General features: G+C 57.7%; 13 protein-coding genes across 13 annotated transcripts; 5 read left to right on the top strand and 8 right to left on the bottom strand.

Annotated features, from left to right (window-relative positions):
* Window positions 1-12: 12 nt before the first annotated feature.
* Window positions 13-2,265, bottom strand: GGTG_05745 (succinyl-CoA:3-ketoacid-coenzyme A transferase subunit A). The gene is made up of 3 exons (XM_009223552.1): window positions 1,948-2,265; window positions 438-1,838; window positions 13-343 (listed from the first exon to the last, which is right to left on the bottom strand). The coding sequence occupies exons 1-3, from the start codon at window positions 2,005-2,007 to the stop codon at window positions 212-214; spliced, it is 1,593 nt and encodes a 530-aa protein (XP_009221816.1). The 5' UTR covers window positions 2,008-2,265; the 3' UTR covers window positions 13-211.
* Window positions 2,266-2,601: 336 nt separating this feature from the next.
* GGTG_05744 (ariadne-1) lies at window positions 2,602-6,225 on the bottom strand. Its single transcript, XM_009223551.1, has 3 exons — window positions 5,315-6,225; window positions 3,792-5,219; window positions 2,602-3,693 (listed from the first exon to the last, which is right to left on the bottom strand). The coding sequence occupies exons 1-3, from the start codon at window positions 5,400-5,402 to the stop codon at window positions 3,638-3,640; spliced, it is 1,572 nt and encodes a 523-aa protein (XP_009221815.1). The 5' UTR covers window positions 5,403-6,225; the 3' UTR covers window positions 2,602-3,637.
* A 471-nt stretch (window positions 6,226-6,696) lies between these two features.
* On the bottom strand, window positions 6,697-7,970 carry GGTG_05743 (AhpC/TSA family protein). The gene is made up of 4 exons (XM_009223550.1): window positions 7,499-7,970; window positions 7,367-7,412; window positions 7,115-7,280; window positions 6,697-7,044 (listed from the first exon to the last, which is right to left on the bottom strand). The coding sequence occupies exons 1-4, from the start codon at window positions 7,810-7,812 to the stop codon at window positions 7,016-7,018; spliced, it is 555 nt and encodes a 184-aa protein (XP_009221814.1). The 5' UTR covers window positions 7,813-7,970; the 3' UTR covers window positions 6,697-7,015.
* A 518-nt stretch (window positions 7,971-8,488) lies between these two features.
* On the bottom strand, window positions 8,489-11,786 carry GGTG_05742 (hypothetical protein; the record flags this gene model as incomplete). Its single annotated transcript, XM_009223549.1, has 3 exons — window positions 8,489-10,608; window positions 10,692-11,345; window positions 11,738-11,786. The coding sequence occupies 3 exons, from the start codon at window positions 11,784-11,786 to the stop codon at window positions 8,489-8,491; spliced, it is 2,823 nt and encodes a 940-aa protein (XP_009221813.1).
* Window positions 11,787-12,202: 416 nt separating this feature from the next.
* GGTG_05741 (hypothetical protein) lies at window positions 12,203-12,571 on the bottom strand (the record flags this gene model as incomplete). Its single annotated transcript, XM_009223548.1, has 1 exon — window positions 12,203-12,571. The coding sequence occupies one exon, from the start codon at window positions 12,569-12,571 to the stop codon at window positions 12,203-12,205; it is 369 nt and encodes a 122-aa protein (XP_009221812.1).
* A 470-nt stretch (window positions 12,572-13,041) lies between these two features.
* GGTG_05740 (hypothetical protein) lies at window positions 13,042-14,039 on the top strand. The gene has a single exon (XM_009223547.1). The coding sequence runs from the start codon at window positions 13,197-13,199 to the stop codon at window positions 13,962-13,964; it is 768 nt and encodes a 255-aa protein (XP_009221811.1). The 5' UTR covers window positions 13,042-13,196; the 3' UTR covers window positions 13,965-14,039.
* Window positions 13,928-15,849, bottom strand: GGTG_05739 (hypothetical protein). The gene is made up of 3 exons (XM_009223546.1): window positions 14,925-15,849; window positions 14,706-14,818; window positions 13,928-14,629 (listed from the first exon to the last, which is right to left on the bottom strand). Exons 1-3 carry the CDS (start codon window positions 15,255-15,257, stop codon window positions 14,383-14,385), a joined length of 693 nt encoding a protein of 230 aa, XP_009221810.1. The 5' UTR covers window positions 15,258-15,849; the 3' UTR covers window positions 13,928-14,382.
* A 1,759-nt stretch (window positions 15,850-17,608) lies between these two features.
* Window positions 17,609-19,395, top strand: GGTG_05738 (phosphatidylinositol transfer protein CSR1; the record flags this gene model as incomplete). The annotated part of the gene is made up of 4 exons (XM_009223545.1): window positions 17,609-18,448; window positions 18,539-18,580; window positions 18,636-18,735; window positions 18,824-19,395. 4 exons carry the CDS (start codon window positions 17,609-17,611, stop codon window positions 19,393-19,395), a joined length of 1,554 nt encoding a protein of 517 aa, XP_009221809.1.
* Window positions 19,395-20,956, bottom strand: GGTG_05737 (hypothetical protein). Its single transcript, XM_009223544.1, has 6 exons — window positions 20,809-20,956; window positions 20,592-20,674; window positions 20,379-20,447; window positions 20,200-20,292; window positions 20,087-20,101; window positions 19,395-20,003 (listed from the first exon to the last, which is right to left on the bottom strand). Exons 1-6 carry the CDS (start codon window positions 20,852-20,854, stop codon window positions 19,887-19,889), a joined length of 423 nt encoding a protein of 140 aa, XP_009221808.1. The 5' UTR covers window positions 20,855-20,956; the 3' UTR covers window positions 19,395-19,886.
* A 960-nt stretch (window positions 20,957-21,916) lies between these two features.
* GGTG_05736 (hypothetical protein) lies at window positions 21,917-22,605 on the top strand (the record flags this gene model as incomplete). The annotated part of the gene is made up of 2 exons (XM_009223543.1): window positions 21,917-21,993; window positions 22,080-22,605. 2 exons carry the CDS (start codon window positions 21,917-21,919, stop codon window positions 22,603-22,605), a joined length of 603 nt encoding a protein of 200 aa, XP_009221807.1.
* An 82-nt stretch (window positions 22,606-22,687) lies between these two features.
* GGTG_05735 (HMG box-containing protein) lies at window positions 22,688-25,192 on the bottom strand. The gene is made up of 2 exons (XM_009223542.1): window positions 24,234-25,192; window positions 22,688-24,160 (listed from the first exon to the last, which is right to left on the bottom strand). Exons 1-2 carry the CDS (start codon window positions 25,055-25,057, stop codon window positions 22,984-22,986), a joined length of 2,001 nt encoding a protein of 666 aa, XP_009221806.1. The 5' UTR covers window positions 25,058-25,192; the 3' UTR covers window positions 22,688-22,983.
* A 989-nt stretch (window positions 25,193-26,181) lies between these two features.
* Window positions 26,182-27,090, top strand: GGTG_05734 (hypothetical protein; the record flags this gene model as incomplete). Its single annotated transcript, XM_009223541.1, has 3 exons — window positions 26,182-26,487; window positions 26,961-26,985; window positions 27,056-27,090. The coding sequence occupies 3 exons, from the start codon at window positions 26,182-26,184 to the stop codon at window positions 27,088-27,090; spliced, it is 366 nt and encodes a 121-aa protein (XP_009221805.1).
* A 238-nt stretch (window positions 27,091-27,328) lies between these two features.
* GGTG_05733 (hypothetical protein) lies at window positions 27,329-27,836 on the top strand (the record flags this gene model as incomplete). Its single annotated transcript, XM_009223540.1, has 3 exons — window positions 27,329-27,398; window positions 27,544-27,643; window positions 27,725-27,836. 3 exons carry the CDS (start codon window positions 27,329-27,331, stop codon window positions 27,834-27,836), a joined length of 282 nt encoding a protein of 93 aa, XP_009221804.1.
* Between the last annotated feature and the right edge of the window lie 11 nt (window positions 27,837-27,847).

Here is a 27,847-nt window from a genome sequence, read left to right as displayed (position 1 = left end):
AGGCACTAAGGATACGGTCGTAAATATCTTTGGTATATATTCCTTTGTTCGTGTCTGTCGCTGAACCAATGCCGCCGGGATATGCTTGCATGTCCCATCTACGAGGAGGAAACGAAACAAGCCAGAATACACGTCGCTGAACGCCACCAACATGATGTCTGCCGTGCGTGGCACACTCCTGGTCTCATTGCCGCCATGCGACTTCCACAGTCTACAGCATGGGCTTGAGGTCGTCTGCCACCTTGAAAGGCGCCTCGGTCTTGGCCTTGACCTCGTCGACGGTGACGCCGTCGGCGATCTCCACGAGGGTCAGGCCGTGGGCAAAGTCGACATCAAAGACGGCCTGTTGAGGGAGGAGGACATGTCAGTGGCGATGCGTAGAAGAGACGGGGAGGCGAGTGCCCGGACAAAAGAACAGGGGGGGAAAAAACACTCACAAGCTCCGTGATAATCCTCGAAACGCAGGCCTTGCCCGTCAGCGGAAAGGCGCACTGCTTGACGATCTTGGGGTTGCCCTTGCGGTCCGTGTGCTCCATGGTGATGACGACCTTTGTCTTGCTCGGGTTGCTGACCAGGTCCATGGCGCCGCCGAAACCCTTGACCTTGCCGGGCAGCATCCAGTTCGCCAGGTCGCCACTGGCGCTGACCTGCATGGCGCCCAGGATGGTCAGGTCTATGCGGCCCGACCGGATCATGCCGAACGACTCCTCGGATCCGAACACGGCCGCGCCCGGCTTGAGCGTGACCGTCTCCTTGCCGGCGTTGATCAGGTCCGCGTCCTCCTGGCCCGCGCGCGGGTAGGGGCCCAGGCCCAGGATGCCGTTCTCGCTCTGCAGCTGCACCGTCACGTCGTCGCCCACAAAGGAGGGGGCCAGCATGGGCATGCCGATGCCCAGGTTGGCGTACATGCCGTTCTTGAACTCCCTGGCCGCCCGCCGCACGATGCGCTCGCGCTTGGCCGCCGAGTCGCCCGTGCCCAGCGCCGCCTTTGCCGTCGTCGCCTTGTCGGCCGCGTCCCCGGCGGCGGCCGACGCGGAGGGCTCTTTGGACAGCGTCACCTTCTCGATGCGCTTCTCGGCCGTGCTCTGCACGACGCGCTTGACGTAGATGCCCGGCAGGTGCACCGCCTCGGGCGGGATCTCGCCCGGCTCGACGATGTGTTCGGCCTCGACGATGGTGCAGCGCGCGTTGCGGCCCATGGCGCCGTTGAAGTTGTGCGCCGCGAGCCGGAACTGCACGTTGCCGAGGCGGTCGGCCTTGTAGGCCTTGACGAAGGCGTAGTCGCCCGCGATGCTGCGCTCGAGCAGGTACGGCTTGCCGTCAAACACCTTGACGTCCTTGGGGTACGAGAACTCGGCGGGGGTGCCGTCGGGTTTGTTGCGCAGCGGCAGCTCGCCCGTCTGCACCACGGTGCCCACGGCGGCGGGTGTGTAAAAGGCTGGGATGCCGCGCCCGCCGGCCGAGCAGCGCTCGGCCAGCGTGCCCTGCGGCGTCAGCTCCAGCTCCACCTTGCCGCTCAGGTACATGCCCTCGAGCGTCTTGTTCTCGCCTATGTAGGACGCGATCATCTTGGTGACCTGGCCCGTCTTGAGCAGCTTGCCAAGTCCGCTCGAGTCGGTGCCGGCGTTGTTGGACACGGCCGTCAGACCCGTGACCTCGGGCTTCTTGATCACCTCGTCGATCAGCGTGTCCGGCACGCCCGAGAGCCCGAAGCCGCCGCAGAGCACGATCGAGTTCGACTTCATGTCCTTGAGCGCCTCGGCCGCCGAGGGGTACACCTTGTCGATCTTGGCCCGCCTCGACGTGGACGAGAAGGAGCGGGCGAGGAGGGCGGCATGCTAGAAAGGGGCGGGCGCGCAAACGGCCCAAGTCAGCATCGAAGCTGTGCGCTGCCTAGCAGGTAGCCTGAATACGGCGCCTCGATGGGGAGGACTACAAGAAACTCACGTTACTTCCATATTTGGAATGCGCCCTCAAAATCCTCATGCACATTGCGGTAGACGGCATCCTGGCGACAAAACTCCCCGGTCACGGCGAGTATGTGGACGGCGACACTGCGCGGGCGGCGCTGGGGCGTACTCGGCTATTCTCGGCAGTGCTGAGCGGCGGGCCAAGGCGCGAAGGAAACTCAATTCACACGGCGCAGTGCTCGCAACAAGGAGGTCTTGTCTAGATACCTCTGGGGGAATTATAGAGAAACCTAACAGAATGAGAAAAAGCGCCGAGAGAAAAGATCAAGTCAGAAGCTGTCGCCAGGGAGAGAAGTGCTGCTCGAGCCGGGGTATTACGGGGACAAGATACAAGGCCCCAAGCCGTCCTTGGCCGAGGCGAGCCCTCCCGGGTATTCCCCGCACTCCCCGCTGTCGGAATCATGTTTCGGCAGAGGGAGGCTCTGTTCGGCAAGTGGGTTGGTCTCGGTCAGCGCATAGGAGCAACTGTAATCTCCTGCCCGGCGCCGGACGATGATTGTTTTGGTTAGGAGCAAGCCCTTAGAAACAAATCTTGCCCCACGCATTCAGACTAGGTGCCGTGGAAGAACTTGCTCCCACCCCATTGGTAATCCCCATGGCCGATGTCGGATATGGCCCGAACTCGACCAGCCATCATCATGTGTACACCGACAAAGTTGGAGAACAACCCAAACGCTCAAGAAAGCAGCTAGCCCAGCCAGCCTGTCATCACGCTCCTAGCTTCATATTACCTACGCGAGTAAAATTACCACTTGCCACCGTCGTACTTCTCACATGAGCATGCCCATATCTTCTAAGCTAAGCCTTAACCGGCGGCACTCGTCCACCCCAAGATGGCTCCTCTGGCTTGCTTCCCATTCACCATAGTCCATGTCTTGGTTTCACGCGCCTTGAGGATGGGGGACGATGCAAAAGTGATATCAGGACAGAAAAGGAAACCTATATGAGAAGTAACCCCTGAAAACGTCACCACCCAGAGTGGAAACAAACCATGCCAGTACGCCATCGCACCCGGTCCGTGCTCCCATGAAGATGGAGAGGGAAATGTGAAAAAATGTCAGACATGCCATGCCCGCAAGGTTGAAACAAAAAGAGAAGCGGGAAAGAATATATAAAGCGCAATGAGATGCAGCAGGAGCAGGGATAAAGACGATGAGTAGGGAGAGCGCTGCTGCTGCCAGTCCTTTCAAGCAAGCCTAACAAGCGGCCCAAGTAAAACCCTCTGTCCCAGCCGAGCAGTCCAAGAACCCCCAGGAGCAGGCGGCATCTGTTTCCTCAAGAGTAACATGGCCGCTGGCTCTTCACAGGTGCTGAAATGTGATGCCAATCACGGGCGGATGTGATCGGCCGCTGCTAAATATGTTCAGAAGAGGTATCCCGCGGAACCTCGGAGTGCTCTGTCGAACGAGCCAAAGTGCGGTTGGGAAATGCTGAAATCGCCCCGGAGCGCCCCCTCGGCATTCAGGTTCCGTGATGCTCCTAGTCCCATGAATATGACGCTTCGTGAATGCAGTCGTTTAGGAAATTAATCAATAAACCTCACCCAACAGCGCACATTGTTGTGACGTGTGCTCGGTAGATCAAGGCGGAAAAAAGACCGTTCGTCGGCCTCGGCGAGCGGACTCTGTGCAACAAGGGGCGTCCGCCAGCCGTATTCCGTGGCTGTTTTAGCGGCGACTGGGACCGGACAGTACTCCGATCTCTACATTAAAGCTCCACCGGCCTGTGAAAATAGACGGCGATGTTAGTACGGAGTTCACGGTTTGTTTGTGTTGTCATGGCGGTCCAGGTGAATAAAACAGGAGGAAAAACACAACCTACCATCAGCCAGGTTTTGAGCCGTATCCTCGAGCAAAATCACCCGGCGGCGGTTGCAGTACGCTGTCTTGTCCATGATCTCGACCTTCAGATTCGAGTTGCTGAGCTCCGACACGGGCTTCTCAAACATTTCCGACAGCGCCTCGACCGCTAACTCCAGGTCCTTCTGATTGTCCTCGAATATCTCGGTCAAGTTGTTGCGGGTGAGATAGTAGGCGAAGGCGTACGTCCACTTGAGCGTCTGGCGGCAGGTTTGCAGCGCCTGCGAGGCTGCGTTGAGGTACTGGACCTCGATCCAAGACATCCCCGAGGCCGTCTGCAACTGTATCATCTTCTTCTCCGTCTTGGTGTAGATGTCCTTGTCCAGGCGGGCCGATTGCTCGTGGTTTGCGTAACGATTATAGTAGTGTAGATAGCGTTCCAGGGACAACCGAGACTTGGCCTGCGCGTCACGGGCGTCGGTCCCGCTCTTCTCCTCGTACCGGTTGCAGTTGTACCAGCTCGTACCGTGCTCAGACCAGACACCCATGCACATCCAGCAGAATTCGTGCTTACATTTGCGGCATGTCATGTGGTTGCAGCCGCCGTTCTTCTCGATGGTCGAGTTGCACCGCGGGCACTCCTTGGTGTTGGCAGAGATCCAGTTGGCCGTCTCCGAGTCGTCGGCACACTTCTTGAGCCACATCTTGACCAGCTCGCAGGGAGCCGGTTGGTGATCCTTCAGGCTGCAGCCGAAGCAGAAGCGCGTTTTGCATTCGCACACGACCGTGGGGACGACTTTGTGCAGGTCCTTCTTCTTGACCGGGCAATCGATGGCGTTTTGGCAGTCGGGCCCGGGACACCACTTGAGGGTCTCCTTGTCTTCGACGTATGTCCTTTGCAGAAGCTCCCTATACCTCTCAGAGAGATGCGCAGCGACAAGGATGTCAAGCGACCTGGCGTCTATGATGCGGTGACATCCGTCGCTCGGGCACTGTATCCTGGCCGCCTCGCCTTCCTCGCGGATCTTCTGGGTGAGGTAGTGGCGATAGCAATCGACGCAGTACCTGTGGCCGCACTTGATGGCGAACGAGAGTAACCCCTCGTCATCCTCGCAGCAGATGTCGCAGCAAAAGCCAGGGATGGCCTCGAGCTTTGGCGGCCCAGTCACGTTGGGCCCCAGGCCAGCAGCCTCAAGAACCTTCTTTGGCCTATCCATGTAGTCCTCCATCAATCGCTCCTTGTTCCACCGGAAGTACCGCAGCAGAATTGCAGCGTCCTCTTTCCGCATTTCCAGGATCATATTGACCTCGTCGATCAGGTCATCCTGTTGCTTCTGGAGGGTTTCTGGTGTGTAGACACTAAAGGAGACATCGTAGGCCGCCTTCCTTTTGGGAACGATATCCTTGGCAAGATCGACGTCCGGGTCAGGGTCGAGGTCAGAATCGAAGTCTAGATGGAGAAGAGAGGATGTGAGCGAGGAAGATGGAGACAGTCGGGGGCAGGCGGTGGACCAATATGGTTGGCCGCGTGCGGCGAAGACTCACCATCGGCGCCCGAAAGATCTTCGTTGTCGCTGAGGACGTCCTCATCGCCGCTAGAGATGTTGGACATGAACTCGTCGTCTGAATCCATGGTGTTGGGCGTCGGCGGCGCGGGCTGGGGAGCAGCAGAGCTGAGTATCCTCTTATTTGGTGCAGCCTCCTTGTTTTTTGCGGAGGATGTCGTCGCCTCAGCGGCCTTCCGCTTCCTGGTGGTGGGAGGAATCGTGGATTTCGGGGCGCGGCTCGTCGGGGGAACTGACGAGCACACGAACGGGTGGGAAGGGGGGGAGGGGTGGTGAAGAGGATGAAGAGGGTGGACGGTCGGGAAGACTGGTCGATACAGTGTCTGGCGGTTCTTCGATCGCCGGTCTGACTGTAGGGCCGGAGTTGGAATCGAGAGGGGACGACTGAGGGCGGGTGGCACGGAGATGAGGCGACAGGCCGAATGACGCCAAGGAGGTCGGAATGGCCCGGGCCTGAAAGAGTCACGACGGTGACTTGGGTGGCGGAAGGAGGATGGGGAGGACGCTAGAGCGGGCAGGGTTGGGTCGGTGGTGGTTGTCGGTCAGGTAGGCAGGCAGGCAGGCGGCACAGGTGGCAGGCGGGCGGCAGGCGGCACAGGCGTGGGTCGGTCGTTAGCCACCTCAGACAAGCAATCGAGGGGAAAGCCGCCCAGCGCAGTCGTCGTCGTCGCTAGCAGGTCCACCACACCTGGAAGAGCGGGACTAGAAGGGGCAGCCAGGTGATGGATTTCAGGTGTTGGGTAAGAGTTGGGCAAAAGATCAGGGCATGCAGCACGACAAAATGGTCCTCACGTTGAGCTGGGGTTGTTTCTGCAAGGCGGTTTCGCAGCCTGATTTCTTGAAAGGGACACGGGATGGAACGACTGGGCTGGCTGGCTGGGCTTGGTGTCGGGTTCTAGGTTCTGGGTTCTGGGTGTTTGGAAATTCGGGCGGGCAGCACATGGAACGCCCACCGCACCACTGAGCTGGAGGTGTCAGGCATGCGGCACCATGTCCAGGGAGACTGGGCGTCAGCGTTTAGTGCGAGATTGGGGGCGCACTGTGCTGGCTGCCTGAACAGGTAGCCACAGCGCCGCTGTGTGATTGGCCGAGGAGCCAGCGCGCGAAACCCGCACTCAGCCCATCAGTCGGCAGTAGACCCCCTTCCCGCAAGTCATTCGGCTCGCGGCCAGCCCCGAAAGTGTCGCGCTGTCTGACACGAGAACTCTACGGCCAGGCACGCGGGATCCAGACCTCGCTCGAAGCCAATAGGGTCGTGTCTCCCGATTAAGGTGCGGCGCACCTGATGCCTTACCAGCAGCCTCCACCCCCAGGAAAGGTGTGGGAGCTGACCGCGAGGTTTCAAGACTGCGAGGACACGGGGTTGTTCCTGGCTTGGCCACAGATTGCTGCCTTGGTTGGATCAGACAAATTTCTCTTCGATATCACTGCGTTCTCTTATTCATAGGTAGCTTGCCAAAACACTGGCATGCCATACCGGATTTGATAGGCACAGCATTAAAACATCCACCCGAGACCCAGGTAGACACGAAGTTTGAAGTGTATCCACGTGCAGTACCATGGGGGAAGTACATATGAGAAATAGCTGCCGCCCTATCCTCCAGCCTGGTCTGCATTATCAAAACAGATACCTGAGCTACACGGAAGCGCCATCCAGCACCTTTGCCCGGCGCCTGCTCCTTTAACCGAGAACCTTGTCTGCCATGGAAACTGCAGCGATGGATAGAATCACGTCAGTGGGAGTCATTCCGAGAGATACCCAGAGGGGAGCAAGACGTACCGTTGGTTCCAGTGCTGTCGGGCTCAACGTGCGCCGACTTGACCTTGCCATCCTTGATAACGAGAGCATAGCGTTTGCTCCGAGGGCCGCCGAAAATGGCAGTCCCGTCAAAGTCAAGCTCCAGCGCCTTGGTGAAGGCCGCCTGTGGGTCGCCGAGGAACCGGAACTAGAGAAACCATAACGGCTTAGTCCAGCGCGCCCTTCTACATCTTGCCAACAAGCGGGAGGATTTCAAAGGCCCCTGGAACTTACCCCGGTCTGACCGGCAGGGTCCATCTGCTGGGCCCAAGCCTTCATCCTGCAACGGCACGTACGATGATGAGTTTGGTGGGCAAACGCCAGCGCAGTCATCCCAACTGAGAGGCCAGACAGAAAGCAGCTTACACAAACGCGTCGTTGACAGATACCACAAAGACCTGGCCGGCGTCCTTGATCTTGGGGTGGTTCATGTACGAGGGGATGTGGCTGCTGGAGCAGCCGGGCGAGAAGGCGGCAGGGACGCCGATGACAATGCCGTCCTTGAGAGAGAACTCGGAGGCGAGGTTGACCTTGTTGCCGGGAGAGCTCTCGACAAGCACCTCAAGGTTCGGCACGGCCTCGCCGGCCTTGACGAAGGCAGGGCGAGTGGTGTGGAATCCACGGGCCGACCGGGCGGCCATGGCCATGGCCGACTTGAAGGCACTCATTCTGAGCGCCATGTTGCTGTCTGATGATTCGAATTGCTGTGCTGGCTGTGGAGATTGATTGATCCCGCGGCTGCAGATTGCGTTTTCTGCTCGTCGTGATAGATCCTGGTCGGTGGTGGTTTTCCTGTGACATCACCGCCGCCATCCAGCATGGCGGGGGCCACATAGTGTTTATGGCTGCTTTTTACTGTGCCTTTCGACGGGGTCAAGGAGCGTCACAACCGACCGCTTCAGCTCGAAACGCAGTCATCACCGTGCGCATCCACCAAATCCACCACCAACAAACGAGCCAACTACCAACATGACAAGAAATACTGTTCACGAGTACGAGTTCCAGATACCAATGCGATCTTCATCCTCCTGGGTTGCGGCTCAACTCTGGGGCAGATTTCGCCTCATCAAATCGCTACCTTTAGACTCCGGTAAAGTCGCGCTCTTGGGCGGCGATAAGACATTGGTGGCGATGCGCGATGCCTTCATGACAAAGACTGAGCTTTGGTCGAAGGGATTCCCTGTCTTTACGCCCGTGGTTATGAACCGGTTTCCTCAACAATCTGCTGTAAATATCGCCCACAGACTACGGCTAGGTCCCTACAGAAATATCTACCGATGAAACCCTTATTCCATGATATCCTGTCCAACCACGCTCGTTAGGCCACCTGGGTACCAACCATAGGCACGCAGCTAGCTAATAAGCAGGACCGTTGACAAGCCGAATCACACCCGAGAGCCACGTCTCCCAATCCTCGAGGAGATCCTTGTCGCCTCCCCACCGCAGCACGCTCACTAGCCAGCGGTAGTCGCCTGGCCCGAGGCGCGTGGTCCGCCGGTCGCCGCCCGCCACGTCCAGCCCGCCCTTGCTATTCGGGCTGAAGTCGTTAGACGGGCCCAGCAAGCCCGTGATGTTGCGCAGCGTGCCAAAGCTCGCGTGGCCCTCGGGGAGCGTGGCGCCCGGCGGCGCGGCGGTCTCGTAGCCAGCAACCGCGGCCCCCGCGACGGTCCCGTTGCTGAAGCCGCGGTGCGTCGGCACGACGCTCGTGTTGGCCGGCACCACGTCGATGCGGTATGCGGTCGTCCAGAGGTCAAAGAGGGCCGTCGACCCCCACTGCATCGAGTTGTTTACCACCAGCAGGTCCTGCACGACGACGGGCGTGCCGTTGCGGTAGAAGTAGACGATCTCGGGCAGCGCCCGCCCCACGGTCTGCAGCACGATCGACTCGGCGTTGTATTGGCTGTAGGGCGGGCCGCTGTAGGGGATGCTGAGCCCCTCGCCGTCCCCACCCTCCTCGCGCACCTGCACGTATCCGCCAAACACGGGCAGCCTCCGCGGCTCGACTCCCTCAGCCGGCGGCGCGATACTCAGGCCCACAGTCACGCTTTCTCCAGGTGCGACCTCGAGGCTGGCAGTCGGCGACGAGGATATGTCGAACCTCGCGGTTCCATATATCGGCCGTTGGTTCCGCTCCCCAATCGCCAATAGCTGGTTCATATAGCCCGCACCGCGGTGTGACAGCTTGTACGTCTTGGGAGACATCCCCCCGTTGGTAAGCGTGATGTTTGCCCGACCGAAGACGCGTTTGTTATTATCAGCGATTCGCAGCTGGCCAGGACTCAGGCGTGTTTTAGCCGTGATGGCGCGGTGCACGTCGACGAGCCCCGCGCCCTGCTGGGCCGTCGCAGAGAGCATCTCCTCGTCAAAGACCCAGGTCATCGGTTTTGCTGTCGTTTGGAGCCTCTCCAGAATTCTGGCCATATTGTCTTCCGGGAACTGTGACTTGACGAGGGCATAGCAGCCTGCGAGGAATGGTGTCGCCATTGATGTTCCCGACATGATAGCATACCCGCCGAGCTCGCCTAGTGGGAATGTAGACAGTATGTTGCCCCCCGGTGCCGATATCTGCGGCTTCAAGTCGTACGTAAGCCGTAGGGGGCCAAAGGACGAGTAATAGTCCATCCTCCCTCCTGTTATCTGCGGGGCGCTCGAGAAGCTGCTTTGAGCCGGGAACTTGACCGTATAGTTATTTCCTTTCCCCGCAGTCGCCAGGCCAGCCCGCAGCCGATCCCCATCCAGTGTGCTCAGCTGGATGAAATGCGAAGTTCCGAGCCGCGATTGCGGCGGGAGGCTGTAGGGCTCGGCGTAGGGGTTCTGCGACGCGACGCCGTACCCCATGATAAAAGGCGGCATGGAGCGCTGGGCTGCGTAAATGGCGTCTGCTGACCGGCAATCCTCGCTGACTTCAAAGGCGTAGATGGTCTGGTTTAGCCTCTGGGCGCTGACGCCCGAGACAGCGTCTCTCCATGACGCGATCGAGCAGGGATCGGAGACCACAATGACCTCGAGCTCCGGGACTTTGATGGGCCAGATGGAGGCGTATTGTATGGTATTCCCCACCGAGTCTGTCATGTTGTATAACAGAGGAAAGTCCTGGTTTGCAACGGATCCCACCGCAATGGCCGTCGGCTCGGTGCTTGGAAACTCCTGTGTGTAGATGTTCCTGGAGAAGGGGCTCGGCCCTGCATCGTTGGCGATGGCAATAATTACGGCGACGCCTGCATCCGTCACTCGCTTAATAATGTCGGCCAGGGGGTCTCCGAGGCCCGTGGCAGGAGTTGCTCCAATCGAGAGTGAGAGGCTCAGTACGTCGACTTTGTCCTGAATACCCCTGAGCATCGCAGCGATGATATAGTCTGTGCCAGGCGCCCTTCCGTTACAGTCGAAGATCCTGTACATAAATATGCTAGCTTCCGGAGCCACGCCGGTGACAGGTAGTCCATCAGGGGCCTGCATTGGGTTCATGGCGACAGTCCCTGAGAATTAAATACGATGCGAATGTGTTAGTGGAGAAGGCCCTTGAATGAGTGGCCTACTTTCCATGGGAAGGGGCTCTCACCGGCAACGTGGGTGCCATGCCCGCCGCCATAGCAAGTCGCAAGGGGATCTTGGCTCTGCACCAGACCTCCGTTGTCCGCGACCCAAGCATAGCCGCCGGCAACCTTCTTCCCCGGTCCGAATCCTCCGCCGAGCGCCGGATGTCTGTAGTCGATACCAGTGTCGATTATGCCGACTTTCATCCCCTTGCCCTTGATGCCCAGAGCGTGTACCTTGTCGACCCCAGCCATGCGCAAGGGGGCGTCCAAAATGCGCGGACCCTCGGGTACGCCATAGAGACCGTCCGCCTTGTACGAGGTGAGTGAATGGGTCGTGTCCACGGACTCGTTGATCGGGCGGTCTGGGATATGGACATCGTAGACGGGAGTGACATCCACAACACCGGGAACGGACCGCAGCCGGTTTATCGCGTCATCAGGCGCTAGGTGGTCGGCCAAGTCGATGGAGAGCCCAAGGTAGACATCTGATTTGAATTCCTGGCGTACCTTGAAGTCGATGCCCATGTCTACGGCCCGCTTGCCGAAGAGCGCATGCTGGTCCACGTCGCGGGCAAAGAGGCCGCTGCCCTGACGAGCGATCTCCGGAGAGAGCTTGAGGATGTATGCTCCATCGACCACTGCCGAGTGCGCAACAGGTAACCTTTGAAGCCATAAGGCTATAACTGTCAGAGGGGCGAAGGCCGAAAAGAAGGACCGGCGACAGGGAGACATTGCATGAGAAAGGCCAGAGCAGGCCCAAAGCCATTAGAGCCCCAGCAATACCCACGGGCTCTGTCCCGAGAAGATATATATCGCATTCTGAGCACCATTGACCCAGACTTATGGTAGAGGAGCGGGAAGCAACTACAGCCCGGACCTGGGGCTATTCTGGTGCGCTACGCTAACGATGAGGCAATGGGGAAAACATCGCAAGCGACATCGGACTGATAATCTCGAACGTGTACTTGATGCTGACCTCTTTATTGCGAGATTAAGACAGTCTCAGGAGTGTTCAGCCGGCCGGCGTCTTCCAAGACAACCGCGCCCGGATAGGAAAGTAGGGGTTTACGCCGGCATGCGGCGGGTTGATGTGCCGGCCAAGAGGGGAGTGCCGACATGGATTCCTTTCAGACAGGACGCCAGGTGCCGAGAATAAGTGAGGGGTGTCGTATTTGATCGACAAAGCGCGGCGAGGAGCGGCCCAGATGGACTTGGTTTGATTGTGACATGCCGGCAGCGTTGAGAACTTTAGCCGGCAATGACCCAACGGGTCTAGGACGGGCCACAGCATGCCAGGTATAGTGCTTGGAATTGCTGGTACTATATCGCCGTGGCACCACGAAGACGCGATAGAGCATCGATAGCTGGTTTCCCAAACTAGAGGTGGCTGATATTATTCGATGCGTGTATATGGAGACAGGAGCGGTGAGTGAAACGGGCACACTCCGGGGCCTCAGATCCATGCAGTGATCTTCAGGCGCATCTACGGAGGCTCCCTTTCGGCTGCGGTGGCACGTAGAAAGTCGGAGTCGAGTCACGAGGTCGGTGTAGTAGCCTGACGAAGGAGCTCTATCACCCGGGAGAGAACCTCTTTCTCGGTGCCCAGGGCAAGTTTTCCCTTGACAGCCACAGTCTTTTCGTGCGACTTGAGACCGCTGACGATGTTCAGGTCGGACTTGGGAGAACCGAGGGCCTCGCTCAAGACGGCGACGACGGCCTGGTTGGCCTTGTTTTCGAGGGGCGGTGCGGCAACAGATAGGTTGATGGCGTCGTCGGACAGCGAGGTGATGCCTTCTCGTGATTTGCTAGCGCTTGGCCTGACGTGACATTGCAGCATGAGGGCTGGTGGCACCGGCGACCTCTTGCTGGAGGCTATGAAGCGGATGGCCCTCATTTGCGACATGGTGTTTCCGGATGGTTGTGGTTTTCACTATTCTAACCAGGAAGCCAACGCGTAGGCTCTCGTTGTCGGTGTCGTCGTCACGGGGTTGGAAAAGTTATCGACCTGCTGAGGCTGGTTTCGGTTGATGTATCCACGGTGGGGGCAAATTCAATGGATGCGGTCCAAGTGGGAGAAGGAAAAAACTCCACTGTACGCCAATGGTGTGCAAGCAACCTTACCTAAGCTTTGCTTCCACATTCCCTTCAATGTCAAGAGCAAGCTATTCCCGTAGCCTCGAGAGTTCCAGAAACCTGTCCGTGGGAGAATACAGTAACTTCATTCATGATCCTCGAAGGATCAATTGGGTCGTGCAGCAGCTCCAATTTCGTGGCTGAGTTCCCGCGGGAAAGTCTCAAATTAGGCTATAAGCTGGCAAGGTTCGATAGGAGCGCCTACATCGGAGCTGCATGCCGGGTAACATTCGTTGGAGTAAGCACGCCAAATTTGGGAGATATCAAGTACACGAACATGACCTCCTTGAACAAGTAGCCCATAACTGCCACCCGACACGCCCTAGCTCCCTCGCATACTACTACACACTGTCTAGATATTCTCAATAGCCGACAGAACCCACAATCTAGCCGACATGCCATCTTTGAAGCAGACAGTCCTCTTCTTACCCCTAGCAGCTCTCGTCGCCGCCCGCCCGGTCACAGTCCATGTCTCGCCGACGTCTCCAACAACCCCCACCTCCCCCATATCTCCCGAGGTACAACAGCACCTAGATACTGTCGATGTCGAGAGCATCGCAAGTGTTCTTCAGGGTAGCAAAAGGGAGAATGGCCACTACGCATCTTACACGCAAACTCCGCTAACCCATGTCCAGAATTCTCTTGATCGCCGGGCTGACGACAAGCAGAAAGGAAGCCTGCGCGTGATAACCCAGCTGGGCTCGGGCTCCGATGCGATTTCACCGCCAAACTCCCCCGAAGGGGAGGGAGGCCGTTCCCCCCAGAATAAGTATCCTCTGGCGGTCTCACCACTCTCGCCCGCGCCTTCGGATAGCCTCGAGACTAATCCGTTCAACCCAAACACTGACAGTAAGAAGTATTGGGAGCATGCCAGCAAGCAGGCCAAGGCAATGAAGAAAGAGTCGGAGGTCAAGGCCAAACAGGAAGCCGAGAAGAACCAGAAGCTCGGGGCCGGGAAGCGTCTGGATCCTGCCAGAAAGGAGCAGCTAGAGGCCCAGAAAAGGAAACAGCTGGAGGCTGAGAGAATGAGACCGAAGCTTAACCTCATGGACCAAGCATGGCGAAACAAGATTGATCAGGCCGGGGGCCAGGGGAACCAAGAAGCCGCAGCTAACAACCTACGAGTCAATGTCAACCAGAACGGGAAGGCGACCAAGAGATGATCGCCAGTCAGCATGGACGAATGAAGGTAATGCGAATTGTATCCATCCCACATTCCATATCCTCGCGAATAGTTCTACGGCACATAAACCTTTTGGGGTACCGCTGCACGTAGCAAGGCGAGGCGGTAAAGTACATTCCATACTAGGCTCTCGAAGACCCAATGCGACGCTTTGCATGGGGCCAGATCTCTGGGAAACGATGGCCCGCCGCTCCGGCCTCCTCTGCAGGCCTGCAGCAAAATTCTGCTTAGGTGAGTGAGGGCCACATTCTACCAACTTGGCAGGGTGGACGAACAGGCATATTCCGAACGGCAGCCAGTGGTCAAATACCGCGGATCAACCACTAGCGAGGCAGCTTTTTCGCCCGCGTGCTATGGCGAAAACCACACGTCTCATACCCTGAAACCACCGTCCAGTATCACCCCGCACGGCCGCCACGGCCTCTTGGCAGCCCGCTAGGCCGTGAACCTCGAGTAGATCCGCGAGCGATGCCCGACGCCGGCCGGCCGCGGGTGCTGGCGCCCCTAGTGTTCGCACCACCTCTAGTCCCAGGAGCTCCACGTCCGCGGGACGAGGTGCCTCGTGCCGGTGTCTGCGGCGCTCTCCTAGGGGTCGCAGCCTTGGACGATGCAGACGGGTTATCCACAAATGACGTGTCGGTCGTCCTTGTGCGGGTTAGTGTATGGGACACGAGAGAGAAGACGATGGAAATATGCAGTCAAGAGTGTGTCGGTTACTCACATGAACGTCGCATCACCTTCCATCTCTCCAGGCCGGTCTGGGAAGCGAGAGGCACCAGAAGCTTGCTGTTCCTCCATTTGCTTTGCCCGCTTGAAGGACTCAGGGGCGGGGGCCTGGATGAGCGAGGAGATTAGTGATATGCTAGGGGTTTCATGCCCAGTATATAACCGGGCAGGCAGAGGGCGCACGGGGCTTACGCTCCCGACAAGTCCTCCTCACCTCAGGGAACTCCACGCAAAAGGCGTTCATGTTGACACCATAAAGGAAGCTGGCAAAGCTCTCGCTGAAGCGCGACAGGCTCTCGTGCATGATCTGGAAGTGCATCATGTTGGCCTCGAGATCGGCCATGGCGTCGGCCAGCTCGGCAAAGGCGGGCTCGAAGGCGCCGAGGGGGAAGGACGCATCGGAGCCATGGACGCTATCCCGGGCCGAGTCGCGGAACGAGGACCGCGACGACGGGCGCAGCGGGGTCGTCGGGCGCGGCGTCCGCGTCCGCGACGTCGACCGCTTCCGCTCCGAGCTGGGGTTGCAGTCGCGGCTGCGGGATGCCATGGGAGGCAGATGCGCTGATGAGCACGCTATGTTACTCTCAGGCTGCTTGCTGACTCGGGCTGCATCGCCGTCTTGCTCGGGTTGGGGGCGCACGGCAAAGGTGAGGACCGAGTTGACGTTGGGCGGATCGGCTCTGGCATGGGCCGCTAACCGACGTCAGATTTCGTTTCGGAGGGTGCTGGAGTTGGTGGGACGTTTGGCCAAGACGGCCAGCCAGTCAGGTTGCGGTGCCTGAAATTAGTACTGGGTGACAGTGGGGACATGAATTGCATTGATCTTCGTGAGCAAATCTGCTGGCTTTCTCACCAACCTGGAAGTCCTAGCCCAAAAGCGATTCACCATGTGAGAGCCCCGTCAAGACCAAGACCCTGGCATTTATCCCATGTTCTATTTTTTAGCGTGTTTCTGCCAACCCGATTCTTCTGTTTTCGCGTTTTCGGGTTCGGGCTCTCGTCCCTTTGACGCGCTGGCATCGGATTCGAAAATCGAGAGCTCGCGTGACGGGTCTTGGAATGGAAGCCTCTCGAGGGAACCCGACAGATGCAAACATACAACCACCTCGCCAAGGTTACAGTACGGGGTGGCTTTTCTCCAGTCAATTACTACATCTAGGCAGATATTCTTAGTTAGTGGCAAGCGAGCACGCGCGTACCCACCCTTTGAGGAAAATGTTTCGCAGCTACGCGCACGCGAGCGGTCGGAGCCAAAACGCAAAGTAATTGCCGGGGCTCCGAACACCGCGACTGGCCAGGGCACGGCCATGGCCACGAGGCAAGATCCATGCCGCTGGAGCTCAGCGCAGTACGCAGCAGCCCAAGATCCACCGCGTCGGGGCAGTGCAACCTGCATCTTGAGACGAAGTTGGGTTCGTCGTTCAGGCCCTGCCGTCGTCGAGTCGTTGCATTAGCTCGCAATGTACGGCATGGATCCCGATATCAGTCTTGGACGGGGGGCTGGGCTGTGGCGGATGGTGCGGATGCAGGCGCTGTCAGGCTGCTGACGAAGGATTTGGGCCAGCGATGACGATTCCGATCCATTCCCTGCAAGTTCCATGAGCGGGGGGCGGGGCGTCGGCGGGCTCTGGTGGGCGCTCGCGAGTCTGTCGCACGGCAGAAATTGGCCCGCGACATGGATGCGCAATTGCAGCCGAGTGCTGACGGCTCGCTCCTGCCCAAAAACGCGCATAAGCAGAACCTCCATACTGGACTCCATCCCAGGCTGACGCTCCCAGACTGGCGCTCCCAGTTGTGGTCTCGTGCCCTGCCCCAACACCATAAAGCTTCACGCCGGAGAGAGGCCAAGGCCCAGCGTCCGCGGCCCTTTGTGTCTTTGCTCCTCTCCGCCCCTCCACTCCTGCGATTCGCCCTCCAACCCAAGACTAGGTACCTGACACAGACCTGCCACCGCGATAATCAACCGCGGCGCATTCACTATCCGCATCCGACGTACACAGCATTGCGCCCTGTCCCAGACTCGTCACGCCCCGCTTGGACTGGGCCTTGGTAGGGTCGCCGACGGGCCAAAACATCCTGAGCGCCGCATCCCCTTCGGCGCAGGCGCGCGCAGAGTTCAGTCTGCGCAGGGCTGTGAGCGGCGGTGCTTGCAAGCGTCCATCCTCGGACTCGTTGGCTCGTTCGGCCGCGGCCTGCTACTCTTGACCTGCTGCAGTAGCAAGACCATCAGACTAATTCCCGTGCGGGATCGTTCCCCTTTCTTCTTTTTTCTTTTCTTGTTTCTGCCCCTCGATTCTGTTCACCTCTGGCAGCAAGGCCTTCCCGGACTGTCTCGCGTCATCCGGCCCTCTCGACCCGATCTCCTGCGTTCCATCTTATCGACTCCTCAAAGTGAGACGGCTGGCCACTATTTCTAGACGTGTCAACACATTTGCCCTGCCAGCCGGTGTCCATATGACATCCTGGTCCCGCACTGGCCTTGCAGCAGCGCATCGTCATCTTCTTGTTGGCCCGAGGCAGACCCTTCTGTCCGTAGTCCGACCGACCGCCGACGGCTTTTGCAGTCGTACTTCATCTCATCTATCCAGAGTCCCTGTGCTTCGGAACCCCCATACCTCCCGTGTATATTCGATCGGGCCCTCGAACGCTATTAAGGACCTCCGTGCCGCTGCCTCGAAATATCGACTTCCACACACCACATCAACATCTGCGCTCCCAGCCAAGCTAGCGCATCGGGACACCAAGCATTCCCAAGGCCAGCGCGGTCCTGAGCCATACAGATCGAGCATTGAACTTGTCATTCCGGTGCTTCTCGTTGCCATCGCCGCTATTCTTTACCCAGCTTACATCCCTGACGCCCAACCCGAGGCCCCCGACTCCCCCTACGACCTAGACAACATGTCGACACAAAGCCTTCCCGGAAGGCCCGGAAACCTGACGGCCGAGCAGGACGAGCAGCTGCGCAAACTGTGGACGCGCGTCTTTGAGGTGTGCGGCATAGTCGACCCTGCTGGCGCAACAGCAGCACCCAACGCTGATTCGGTTGCGCCGGAACCGCTAGCGGCAGCGGACCGCAAACTTTCCGAACCAGATGGGGACAAAACCAAGAAGAAGCGACTGGGCCTCTTCTCGAGGAAAAGCAAGAAAGATGTGGAAAAGACATCCGAGAACGGCAAGACGCCCGACAAGCCAGAGACGCCGTCTATCGCATCTAGCAACAAGACCGCCGCAGGCGACGTCAAGGAGGGCGACCCAGAAGACAAATACGGACAGAACAAGATTTTCCTCGACACCTTGGCTACGCAGTCACCCGAGTCGCTGCGGGCCACCATATGGAGCATGACCAAGCACGACAACCCGGATGCGTTGATGCTACGGTTCTTGCGCGCGCGCAAGTGGGACGTGGAACGAGCTCTTGTCATGTTCATCTCTTCTATCAGTTGGCGCGCCACCGACGCCCATATTGACGACAAAATCATGCGCTGGGGTGAAGGCGGTGCAGCAGAGGATGCAGCCAAGGGTGAAGGCGATGCTCAGAAGCTCGGGCAAGACTTCCTCAAGCAGATGGAGCTGGGCAAGAGCCTCATACATGGTGTCGACAAAGCGGGCAGGCCAATTTGCCTGGTCAGAGTTCGCATTCACAAGGCGGGAGAGCAGTGCGAAGAGTCCGTGGAAAGATACACAATTTTCCTGATAGAGACCACAAGGCTTCTGATCAGGCCGCCAGTCGATACCGCGGTAAGCTGCGACGCCTGGGCCCCTGTGGCGGTTCCTTCTTTTTTTCTGTCCCGTCAGAGAACCCACCATACTAATTATTTCTTATCTCAGACCATCATCTTCGACATGACCGGATTTTCCATGGCCAACATGGTAAGTCGCTCTCCCCTTCGCTCGATCAGAACATGTCACTGACAGTATCATGCAGGACTATGCGCCTGTTAAGTTCATGATCAAGTGCTTCGAGGCCAACTTCCCGGAATGCCTCGGTGCCGTGCTCGTCCACAAAGCTCCATGGATCTTCCAGGGTATGTTATCTTATTTCGCCGCCTATCAGAGTCAGGAACCGCATTCTATGGTATAAACATACACTAATGGGGCGCAAAAACGTTGCAGGTATTTGGCGAATCATCAAGGGGTGGCTTGACCCCGTGGTGGCCAGCAAGGTGCACTTCACAAACGACGCCAAGGCAATGGAGGAGTTTGTGGCGCTCGACAAGCTTCCAAAGGAGCTTGATGGCGAGGAGGACTGGCAGTACAAGTACACTGCGCCAGTTCCGGGCGAGAACGACAAGATGAAAGACACAGCAACACGCGACAAGCTTCTGGCAGAGCGCGAACTCATCTACCGACAATACGAGGACGCGACGCTGCGCATGATCCGGGACCCCACGGATCAGGCCGCCCGCAAGGAGCGCACCGAGATAGTAACGCGCATGCGGACGCAGTACTGGCAGCTGGATCCCTACATCCGCGCTCGCTCGTGGTATGACCGCACAGGAGTGCTCAAGCCCGACGGGAGCATCGATTACTACCCCGCCACGGCGACGAATGGGACAGGGGCTGCGTCTCCGCCACCAGTCCAAGGGACCAGCAGCGGAAGCAGTAGCGTGGTCGAGGCTCCTAACGAGAAGGTGGCCGTGGAGCATTCTACCCCAGTCGTGGTTCCCGTCAATGGGGTAGCGTAGATAGGGGTCGCTTTGTGGACATTTTTCTTTCTTAATTCTTGGTTCTTTTATTTATTTTTTTGGCGCTAGTAAGCGCATACCTTCTTTTCCGGTCATGTTCGTTTTCGCTGAACAGTTTACAAGCAGTATGTGGAAGTACCATACCACGCGTGTTATCGGGATTGTTGCATTCTGGCACGTCCCAAGATAGCTCGCATCTCGACATATTTCTCTGATTTCGGGCTTTCCAGGGGCGTTGGACTTTTCTTAGGTATATATGAACAAAGATATACCTTGATACAGGCCGAGATGGCGCTATTCCTTTTTGTTAGTAGGTATTAACCTTATGAACACCCTACTCAGAGTCGATCGTTCACAATGCGCGAATGCGAGGCGCGGGGCTTCATCTCATAATAGAGTTCCACCAAGGCTTGATTCGACTGCACCGGGCGTTGATACCCAGCCTGACCCCTGCATCATGTCGCTTTCGTTTGCTCTCTTTATTCACATGTTCACATCTTGGCCTTCATCTCCTCAAAAGTCGCCTTAAGTTTGTCCATGTCCGTAGCCTGGGCCGGCCAAGCACCCGGACCAAGAATAAGGCCCTCCGCGTCGTTTGGCTTCGGAATCTGCTCGAAAAACCATTGGGTTAGTTGCACAAAACTCGAAGGACCAGGTCGTTTTACACGCGCCGGGGAACAAGGGTCGATACCATGTGGAAATGGACCTGTTTGTGAGCAACAGACGTGGATAGTCAGCGTGGGCACGATCCTGCCCGCAAGCGGGAGGATATGGTGACAGTCGGTAGGCGGTTTATAAACTGACATGTTCAACAACTTGGTGAGCGATGGCACCGTTGTTCTGCAGTACGTTGTACTCCGTTGCGCCAGCAGCCTGGGCGAGCTTCTTGGCGACGGGCTGAAATGGCAAGGACCTGTCAGCCGTTCCCTCCCTTCCTACCACCAACCAACAAAGAGGGACAGCATGGGCCACCGGCGGCGTACCAGGATTTCGGTCAGGCTGTCGTCGGGGATGTCGTGCAGCTTCACGCCGTGGAATTTTGGAATCACGAGCTGTCGGGGACGTTCGGAGGGGCGAGTGTGTGGCACCGGTCAGCGCTCGTGTAAGCGTGCTTTGCGTGCAGAGAGGGAAGCTGAGGATGGCGTTCGGGACGGCCTCGGGATCTATGCTATGCTGGGGGGAGGGGAGCACTGTACCGCATGGCCCTCGGTCAGAGGGTTGATGTCGAGGAATGCAAAGACCTTGTCGCTCTCGTAGAGCTTGAACGAAGGGATGTCGCCTGGCAATTCCCCGTGTTTTTTGTTAGCTGCCAACGCGGCGCAGGACGGGGCGTGCTGGCGCGCGGCGGGCGCTGGCTGGAGCTCTGTTGCAACCAGCATTGCGCCCCCGCACGAGGAGGAACCGGGGGCGTACCCTTGATGATCTTGCAGAAGAGGCAAGACGCCATTTTGCTGGCCATATCACGCTTTCTGGGGAAGTGTATAGATGACAAGCAAGAGAAAAGGGTGATCGGGGCAGGAGTTTGTGCCGAGGGAAGCTCTGTCTTAGAGAGGGGTGCTGCTGAGTGTCAAATGGAATGATCCCCAGCGCCCACGTCATCAGAGTGGGGGCTGACAGGACCCCATTTTTCGGTTGACCCAGAAGACTCGAACCTTTATAAAGGGCCCTAGGGTACGAGTCGTTCGGAGGCAGACGGACACATTACCACTACTCTTGCCTTTTACCAGATTAGTCAAATGGTCTGCTGCAATACCTCCACTATTCAATCTTTGGAACCCACCTCTGGAACACCCAGATTCGATTTTCTCTTTTGCCACCTTTCTTTTCTTTTTTTTTTTGTCCCTCCCGCAATTCTGGTCAATCCAACAGCGCAAAGGAACGCGACAAACAGTTCTTTAAGAAATACAGTTTAACATGCAGATTTAATTCCTTCTGTTCTCCTTTGCCTGTAAATGCTTGGAACGAAATCCTTGTTTATCTGACGGACCACAAACCTCTAACAGGCAACTTCCATCCAGTTAACCGCTCCCACTATTGTCATGCTGCCTACAAGCAACCCGACATTGTGGTCCCCGCCCGGCTTCAGCTTCAGGACGCCAGCCTCTCCAGCACACAGGGCCGAATCATCGGCAGGCCGTGACGAAAAGTTGGCTTTCATTGGCCACAGGCGAACCCAAGCAATGCCTTGATCCTACTTGGCGCCACTCAGGCAGCAACCACAGCACCCCGCTAGCTGACGTGCCCGCCCCTCCAAGTCGTGTCTGAACCCCACCTGACATGAGGACCACGCGCAGGACAAACGACATCATTGCCTTGCACAGCCGCCCAGGGCTGCAGGTCGCAATGCCAACAGCCGCCGAGTGCACTTGGTCGCCTCGCCCGGAACAAGCCATTCCCCACGAGGCTCTCCCCCTAACTTCTGGTCGCAACCGTCCCCGCCAGTGTCCCAACGACCGTGACCAATCCCCCCAGAACCATCGACCATTACAGATTCCCCGGCCGCCCGCCCAACTCGAGCAGCATGTCGACTTTCAAGACGACGAAACTGTTTGGCGGGGCCCTCAGCAGCGAAATCCCGGAGCAGTTCGCCGATGTCAGGTATGCAAGCTTTACATGCTTCTAGCCGCCTCCCCCCACAGCTGGGCTTGGGCTGACTTTCGGACTTGCTTCCCCCCCTTTGCCAGCCAAATCCGCCAGGTGCCCGACCACCAGGAGGTCTTCATCGACAAGGACGGCTTCACGAGCATAATCGTCGAGATCACGGAGCGCGTCGGCCCCGCGGGCAGCACGCCCGAGATCGACGGCAAGGCGCTGTCGGTGCACCTCGAGGACATCGTCGGGTCCGACGACGTCGACGGCGTCAAGGTCTGGAACACGACCGACACCGAGTTCTCGCGCGTGAGCCCCGAGATCCCCGCCTACACCCTTATCGCCACCCAGAAGCCGCGACAGGACCTCCGCTCGCCCGGCGGCTCCGCGGCCGCCCCGGACTTCACGGCCCTCATCCTCACGCTGCTGCGCCTCGAGCGCGAGCAGACCGACATCCTCATCACCGTCAACGTGCCCCACATCAAGGGGTCCTACGACGAGGAAGAGGTCGACCTCGAGCTGGGCAAGCAGGGCAAGCTGATTGGCGACGCCGTCGAGTACGCCGCTAGGATGTGGTCGACCTTTGCCATCCATGATTGGAAGATATTTGATGGCATTTAGACTCTGTACCTTTTGAGGGGTATGGGAATGTGTCATGACGTTGATGACATGACCTTACGATGACGCGTCTCCTTATATGGAAATCTCATTTTGATGTTTTTCGTGATCGCTTTCACGATGGCGCTTTGTATGATATTTTCTTGACTTGGAATATGAACCACTCTAGGTAGGGCCTTTCTACACAGCTATAAATGCAAAGCAGTCTCTTCAGCTGCGTTGCTTACGCTCCAAATTACACGCTCTCGCGCCCACAGCGCTTACTGATACGTGATTTGTTTTGGAAGGGATGCGCAGTTGTCTATCTAGGCAAGCATGTACAGGTACTATCGATAAAGATGGAGGGATATGTATCCCGCCGGAGACGGGTCAGCGCGCAATTCAACTATCTTGTATGTTCAGCGATACCAGTCCATCAACAACATCATCCACATCTTGCTCCTCCGCCTCGGCCGCTTTTGCCTTGCCCCGCGTCTTTGTCGTCTTCTTGGACGTCTTTGCCCACCGCTCGGCAACCAGCTTCATGACCTCCTTCTGCGGGCTGCCAGGATGCTCCTGCCGGATGAGCTTCATGTGCTCGCTCATGAATTTTTGATATTCAGAAGGCACCCTCTTCTCCCCGCCAGCCAATCCCGCCCCCACCGCCGTCCCGGCCGCCGCTCCGGCGCCGCCCCGCGGCTTGGGCTTGATCTGGACCAGCTCGCCCTTGCACACGCCGCAGCGGTGGCGGCGCGGGTCGACGCTCTTGGAGTGGCGCTTGTACTCTAGCGCGCACTCGGCGCACTCCCAGACGTACTTAAAGTCGATGTCGTACGAGTGCTTGGTCGTGACGGCGATGCCGCGGTCGCCAAAGGCGCGCGAGCACGCGGCCGCCCAGGCCTTGAACTCGCGCCCGTGCGGGTTGCCCGTCACGCCGCTGACCATGAAGTTGGCGAGGTGGCAGAACTCGTGCGCCAGCACGTTGAGCAGCCGGTCCTCGCTGTCGATCACCTTCTCGGCCAGCTCGATGGACGCGTGGTGCCGGTGCGTCACCGTCTCGGTCGCGGCCCCGGCCGAGCCGGCGGCCGCCCGGTGTCGGGTCCGCACCGTCTCGCGCCGCCAGCTCGCGCGCCCGGCCGTCGTGTTGAGCTTGTTGGTCCACTGGATCCGGACCCCGCCCGTCGACGCTGCCAGCTCCCCCAGCTTGCCCATCGTGATGACCCGGTCCAGCTCGCGCAGGAACCGCTCGGCCGTCCCGTGCCTCGTCGCCTCGAAGCTCTTCTTGGCCTCGCGCTGCTTGGCCGCGAGCCCCTTCTCCTTCTTCTCGGGGCCCCTAGCCACGGCCTTTGCGGGGCTGGCAAAGAGCTTCCTGGGCGAGTGCTTGTCGTTCCACTCGTCCGTCACCTCCTGGTCCCAGAACGCGTCCGTGCCGGGGCCGTGAGGCGTCATGGGGATCCGTGGGGGCTTCTTGCTCGGAGACACGAGAACATTGGGCCGGACCTTGGGCGGCGTGCTTGGCGGAGGCGTCTCCGGTCTCTTCCTGACCGCATTCTGGGTCTCTGGTGGCGGCGTTGGCTCCCTAATAGTTTATTAGAATTACACGCTGAGCTTGCCTGATATGGGCTACTCTCTGCCGGTTTAGAACAACTTACAGCCGCAGCGAAGAAAGAGATTCGGCAAGGCCCTTGGTGAGACTTGAAGGCTTATCACTACGCCTTGATGACTTTTCTTTTTTGTCCACCTCCTGTGAGCCATTGCCCCCTGACGCCTTGGGCTGGTCGCCGTCCTTGGATTTGGTGCTCGAGGACGTCGATTCTGGACCACGTCGTGTATCTGCTGCCTTTGGTGCGCCTTTTTCTCGGCGACTCGGCTCCTCTAGCTTCTCTGCGGAGACTTTCGCCTTTGATGCTATGTTCCGTCGAACGTCCTTGGGTGGCTCTTTTTCACTGCTCAGTCCAGATTTGGTTCCCCGACTAGGCCGTGTAGGCTTTGATCTTGGTGGCGGGTCGGGCTCAGACAAATCATCGAAGCTGTCCTCGTCAGAGCTCGAAAGCGAGAAGTATACCGAGTCGTCCACGATAGTGACTTCTTCAACAATAGTCTCTCCTTCGGACTCTTCCTCTTCTGCCTCGACAGTTTTCACGTTGGCAGCGGCCGCTCTCGGTTTCCTGGCACGGAGCTCCACTCTTGGTCCTCCGACGTCCTCTCGCTTCCCTCCCGAGCGCAGGTTGTCAGAATTACCACCCCTCTGCGAGCTAGGCTCCAGATTCTTGCCCAGGGGTCGAAGCAGGGGGTTATCGACTGCCTGTCCCAACTTCCGACGTCTGACAGTGGCCTCCCTGGGTGAGTCGTCTGAATTCTGGCTCCCAGTGCTGTCTTTGGCGCTTTTAGTTGGTATGGCTGCCTTTTGGCGCAATAGCTGGTTTACCGAGGGCAGCTCATCTTCAGACTCCTCGTCGGCCCACACACGCGCCATGGCACCAGATCGAGCCCAGGGAAGTGGTTATGGATGAGAAAATAGTATACGTGGGAATATAATTGACGATGCTGTTAAGTCGTGGTGCTGCCAACAGCTTCGATTGTTCTCTCTTGCACAGAATCAACATGCGGTAAGTTGCCAGGAGCAACTCAACACGCACAGCCAGCGCTCTGACCCACTTTCGCCATCTGTATCCACCACGTCGGACGAATGTCCATTGTCCAGCGGTGGACCGACAGCCTACTACGAGGGCGGTCAAGAATTAGAAGCGGGATCACCAACCCGCCATAACCGAAGAAAAATGGGATAATACTCGCTGACTTAGTCTGCAAATTTTTGGAAGGTGGCCTCATTATGACAGTTAGCTGGGGCTTGGGCACGGTATTCCTGGAGCACAAGAAGTCACAAAGCTTCATCAAGGGTCAAACGGGGCCTCCCACTCTGTGGGCGGGGAAGGATTCATCCAGCAGACGGGATCGACCAATATTCTATCCTCTAGGCATCCCTTCGCATCCTCCCCACGAGCCAATGCTAAACTACTGCCAGGCAGCAGTAGGAGAAACCCGGCACCATATCCAGGTACATTGCAGATACGTTTACTCAGCCTAGAGCAATGTGCTTTACAATTGCTGGCTTCATGCACACTTGGGACCAAGCCGTGCCCTGAGCTGTAGGCCTGCCCGGCATCTGAGGATGCAGAATACCAATAAAAATGGCATGAGCTTCATGGAGCGTTCGCTGTCATTTAGCCACCGCGCGTGCCGCTAGTATATGCACGCCGGCCGTCCTGTAAGTTTAAATTAGTGTAGCATGCAGCATCATGGAAGCCCGGGGCCTAATGGAACTTGGGATGTCGGCCGTTTGCTAGATGACCAAATACGCTTCGCTGATAAGAATAACGATGGTATAGTTGTCATTTACTCCCTTTAATCTGGATCTGTTCAAAAAAAAAAAAAAAAAAAGGCTTTACTTATACTAGTAGTTCTTTGGCATATCTCAATGCTAGGACAAATGTGCCCAACAGGCCGTACGAACATTATCCCCAAAATACGTCACGAAGAAAGCCTGCCAGGTCCCTGGCGAAATGAATAATAAGCAAAGCCAATACGTTCGCACTAAAAATGCCATTGATCCATCATCACCAGCCATTGCAATTACTTTGGTGGCTGAGAGTCGGTACTGGCAGCAGTGGCATAGCTGTTGTGTGCGTTGTTGGCCCGCTCCTCCAACAAGGTTTTTGGCTTTTGGGCTTTTGGTCTGCACGGGGACAGGGGTTAAAATTGGAAAACGTCATCGGCGACACCATGATGCTTTCTAATGTCAGGAGGCTGACAGAGAATAAAAAATTGGACAACCGTGTTGTTCATCCATACTGTGTCCGCCCTAGGAGGAGCCGATTGGTTTGTACCTGCATGGGTCTTGGGGAGGTAAGATTCTCGCCCTCTTTGGGCTCACCATCGTCAATGCCCGTATTTGTATGGTATCAGCTGCCTCCTGCCATCACCAACACGATAGACACCACATGCAGGCCATTCGAAAGCACGATTTCACTCGTTTCTGTGCTCCCTCCACTCAGAGATGTGGCGTGAGTCGCGGAGGGAGGGGAGCTGGTGGGTGGTTAGTGCGTTGATAACGAGGCCGGCTCTAAGCCACTGTCTCGCTGTTTCACGGCTCGATCAAAACGGAGCGCGCACCACTTGGGGCCCACACCTCCCATTCCGACCTCCCGTCTCTGGCTTCCCGTTTTCGCTGGCGCAGCGGTCGTCCGGCACACAGTGTTGACGCTAGTTGCGCACCTCAAGGGTGCCGCTGTCTAAACTTGGAACAGAATTGCCACAGTGTCACCGACGGAATGAATGCCAGTCAATCAATAGCAACAGTTCCCTATCTTTTCTCCAAGTGCCCGCGTGCTTGCCGTCCCTTTTGTAAGTAACTGCTCGGATGAATCGGATACTTGTGAGTTTGGGCGTGCTGCCACGCTGCGCTCAACGCTAGCTTTCGTCAATGGAAGTCCGCAGCACGCACAGTAATCGGCAGACGGTCTGGTTCCAGTTCTTGGTGAGAGGGTGGGACTGGACATGCCCGAATGCCGGGCAAATAAACCAATTCGTTTGTGCTTTTGAATCGGAATCGACCAACTCAGGGCCAGCGAATAAGATGCCCCTCCTGATGGGAGCACGGAAGATACAATGGCAACGGGAGCACGGGAGTTCCTGTCCAGTGCTGGCTTCCATCGGACGATCTTTCCGGTCTGTGCATGATGCTGTGATGCGAGGAGGCGAATGGCTCTCAATGTGTTACGGCGACGCAACCTGCATCTTGCGTTCACCCCGTGTCGGTGTGATTGTGGTCAGTTGATCGGCTGGACGGAGGAAACACGTTCGGATGCCAAAAAAACAAAAACACACAAAAAAGCCAGCCATTATCGTTCTGCAGCAGAAATCTGCTTTTGATTCCTTTTCATCTGCTGCCTCGATCCTCAGAGTCTGGCCCAAGGCAATTAGAGCCGGGTAGCATTTACCGACCGGAACGGTACCGCAAGGGAACCTGGCTTGATGCAGGTGTCAGGGTGGAGGTGGAGGGGTACGACACAGCGGGCAGTCGTTGGCCACCGAAACGGCGGAGGGAATGTGCTGACATGAAGGTACCTGCTCTGTCACGCAGCGGCCAACGCCAGAGTCACGGCCAGGTCCCCAGTGCCAAGCGATGCGCTAGCTGGCACAAAGCAAGGTTGGGAGGTGGGGCCGCCCGCCCTGGCTGGACCCCCCCTGATTGATGCGATCCATC

Source organism: Gaeumannomyces tritici (genome assembly GCF_000145635.1).
Source record: "Gaeumannomyces tritici R3-111a-1 unplaced genomic scaffold supercont2.3, whole genome shotgun sequence".
In the NCBI taxonomy this organism is placed as follows: Eukaryota; Fungi; Ascomycota; class Sordariomycetes; order Magnaporthales; family Magnaporthaceae; genus Gaeumannomyces; species Gaeumannomyces tritici.
This window is presented reverse-complemented; position numbering and strand designations above follow the sequence as displayed.

Coding starts and splice junctions, on each gene's coding strand:
- GGTG_05737 (XM_009223544.1), bottom strand. CDS start 20,854: ATGGCCAGCAAAATGGCGTCTTGCCTCTTCTGCAAGATCATCAAGG. Junction 20,675..20,808: donor CTTCTGCAAGATCATCAAGG/GTACGCCCCCGG, acceptor GGGAATTGCCAG/GCGACATCCCTTCGTTCAAG. Junction 20,448..20,591: donor CTCTGACCGAGGGCCATGCG/GTACAGTGCTCC, acceptor CGTCCCCGACAG/CTCGTGATTCCAAAATTCCA.
- GGTG_05743 (XM_009223550.1), bottom strand. CDS start 7,812: ATGGCGCTCAGAATGAGTGCCTTCAAGTCGGCCATGGCCATGGCCGCC. Junction 7,413..7,498: donor TCTGTCAACGACGCGTTTGT/GTAAGCTGCTTT, acceptor GTGCCGTTGCAG/GATGAAGGCTTGGGCCCAGC. Junction 7,281..7,366: donor ACCCTGCCGGTCAGACCGGG/GTAAGTTCCAGG, acceptor TGGTTTCTCTAG/TTCCGGTTCCTCGGCGACCC.
- GGTG_05739 (XM_009223546.1), bottom strand. CDS start 15,257: ATGGCATCCCGCAGCCGCGACTGCAACCCCAGCTCGGAGCGGAAGCGG. Junction 14,819..14,924: donor TTTGCGTGGAGTTCCCTGAG/GTGAGGAGGACT, acceptor TCGCTCATCCAG/GCCCCCGCCCCTGAGTCCTT. Junction 14,630..14,705: donor GAAGGTGATGCGACGTTCAT/GTGAGTAACCGA, acceptor AACCCGCACAAG/GACGACCGACACGTCATTTG.
- GGTG_05735 (XM_009223542.1), bottom strand. CDS start 25,057: ATGGCGCGTGTGTGGGCCGACGAGGAGTCTGAAGATGAGCTGCCCTCG. Junction 24,161..24,233: donor TCTCTTTCTTCGCTGCGGCT/GTAAGTTGTTCT, acceptor ATAAACTATTAG/GGAGCCAACGCCGCCACCAG.
- GGTG_05744 (XM_009223551.1), bottom strand. CDS start 5,402: ATGGATTCAGACGACGAGTTCATGTCCAACATCTCTAGCGGCGATGAG. Junction 5,220..5,314: donor AGATCTTTCGGGCGCCGATG/GTGAGTCTTCGC, acceptor TTCTCCATCTAG/ACTTCGATTCTGACCTCGAC. Junction 3,694..3,791: donor GGCTCAAAACCTGGCTGATG/GTAGGTTGTGTT, acceptor CTATTTTCACAG/GCCGGTGGAGCTTTAATGTA.
- GGTG_05745 (XM_009223552.1), bottom strand. CDS start 2,007: ATGCCGTCTACCGCAATGTGCATGAGGATTTTGAGGGCGCATTCCAAA. Junction 1,839..1,947: donor ATTCCAAATATGGAAGTAAC/GTGAGTTTCTTG, acceptor GCCCCTTTCTAG/CATGCCGCCCTCCTCGCCCG. Junction 344..437: donor CGAGGATTATCACGGAGCTT/GTGAGTGTTTTT, acceptor CTCCCTCAACAG/GCCGTCTTTGATGTCGACTT.
- GGTG_05740 (XM_009223547.1), top strand. CDS start 13,197: ATGCCATCTTTGAAGCAGACAGTCCTCTTCTTACCCCTAGCAGCTCTC.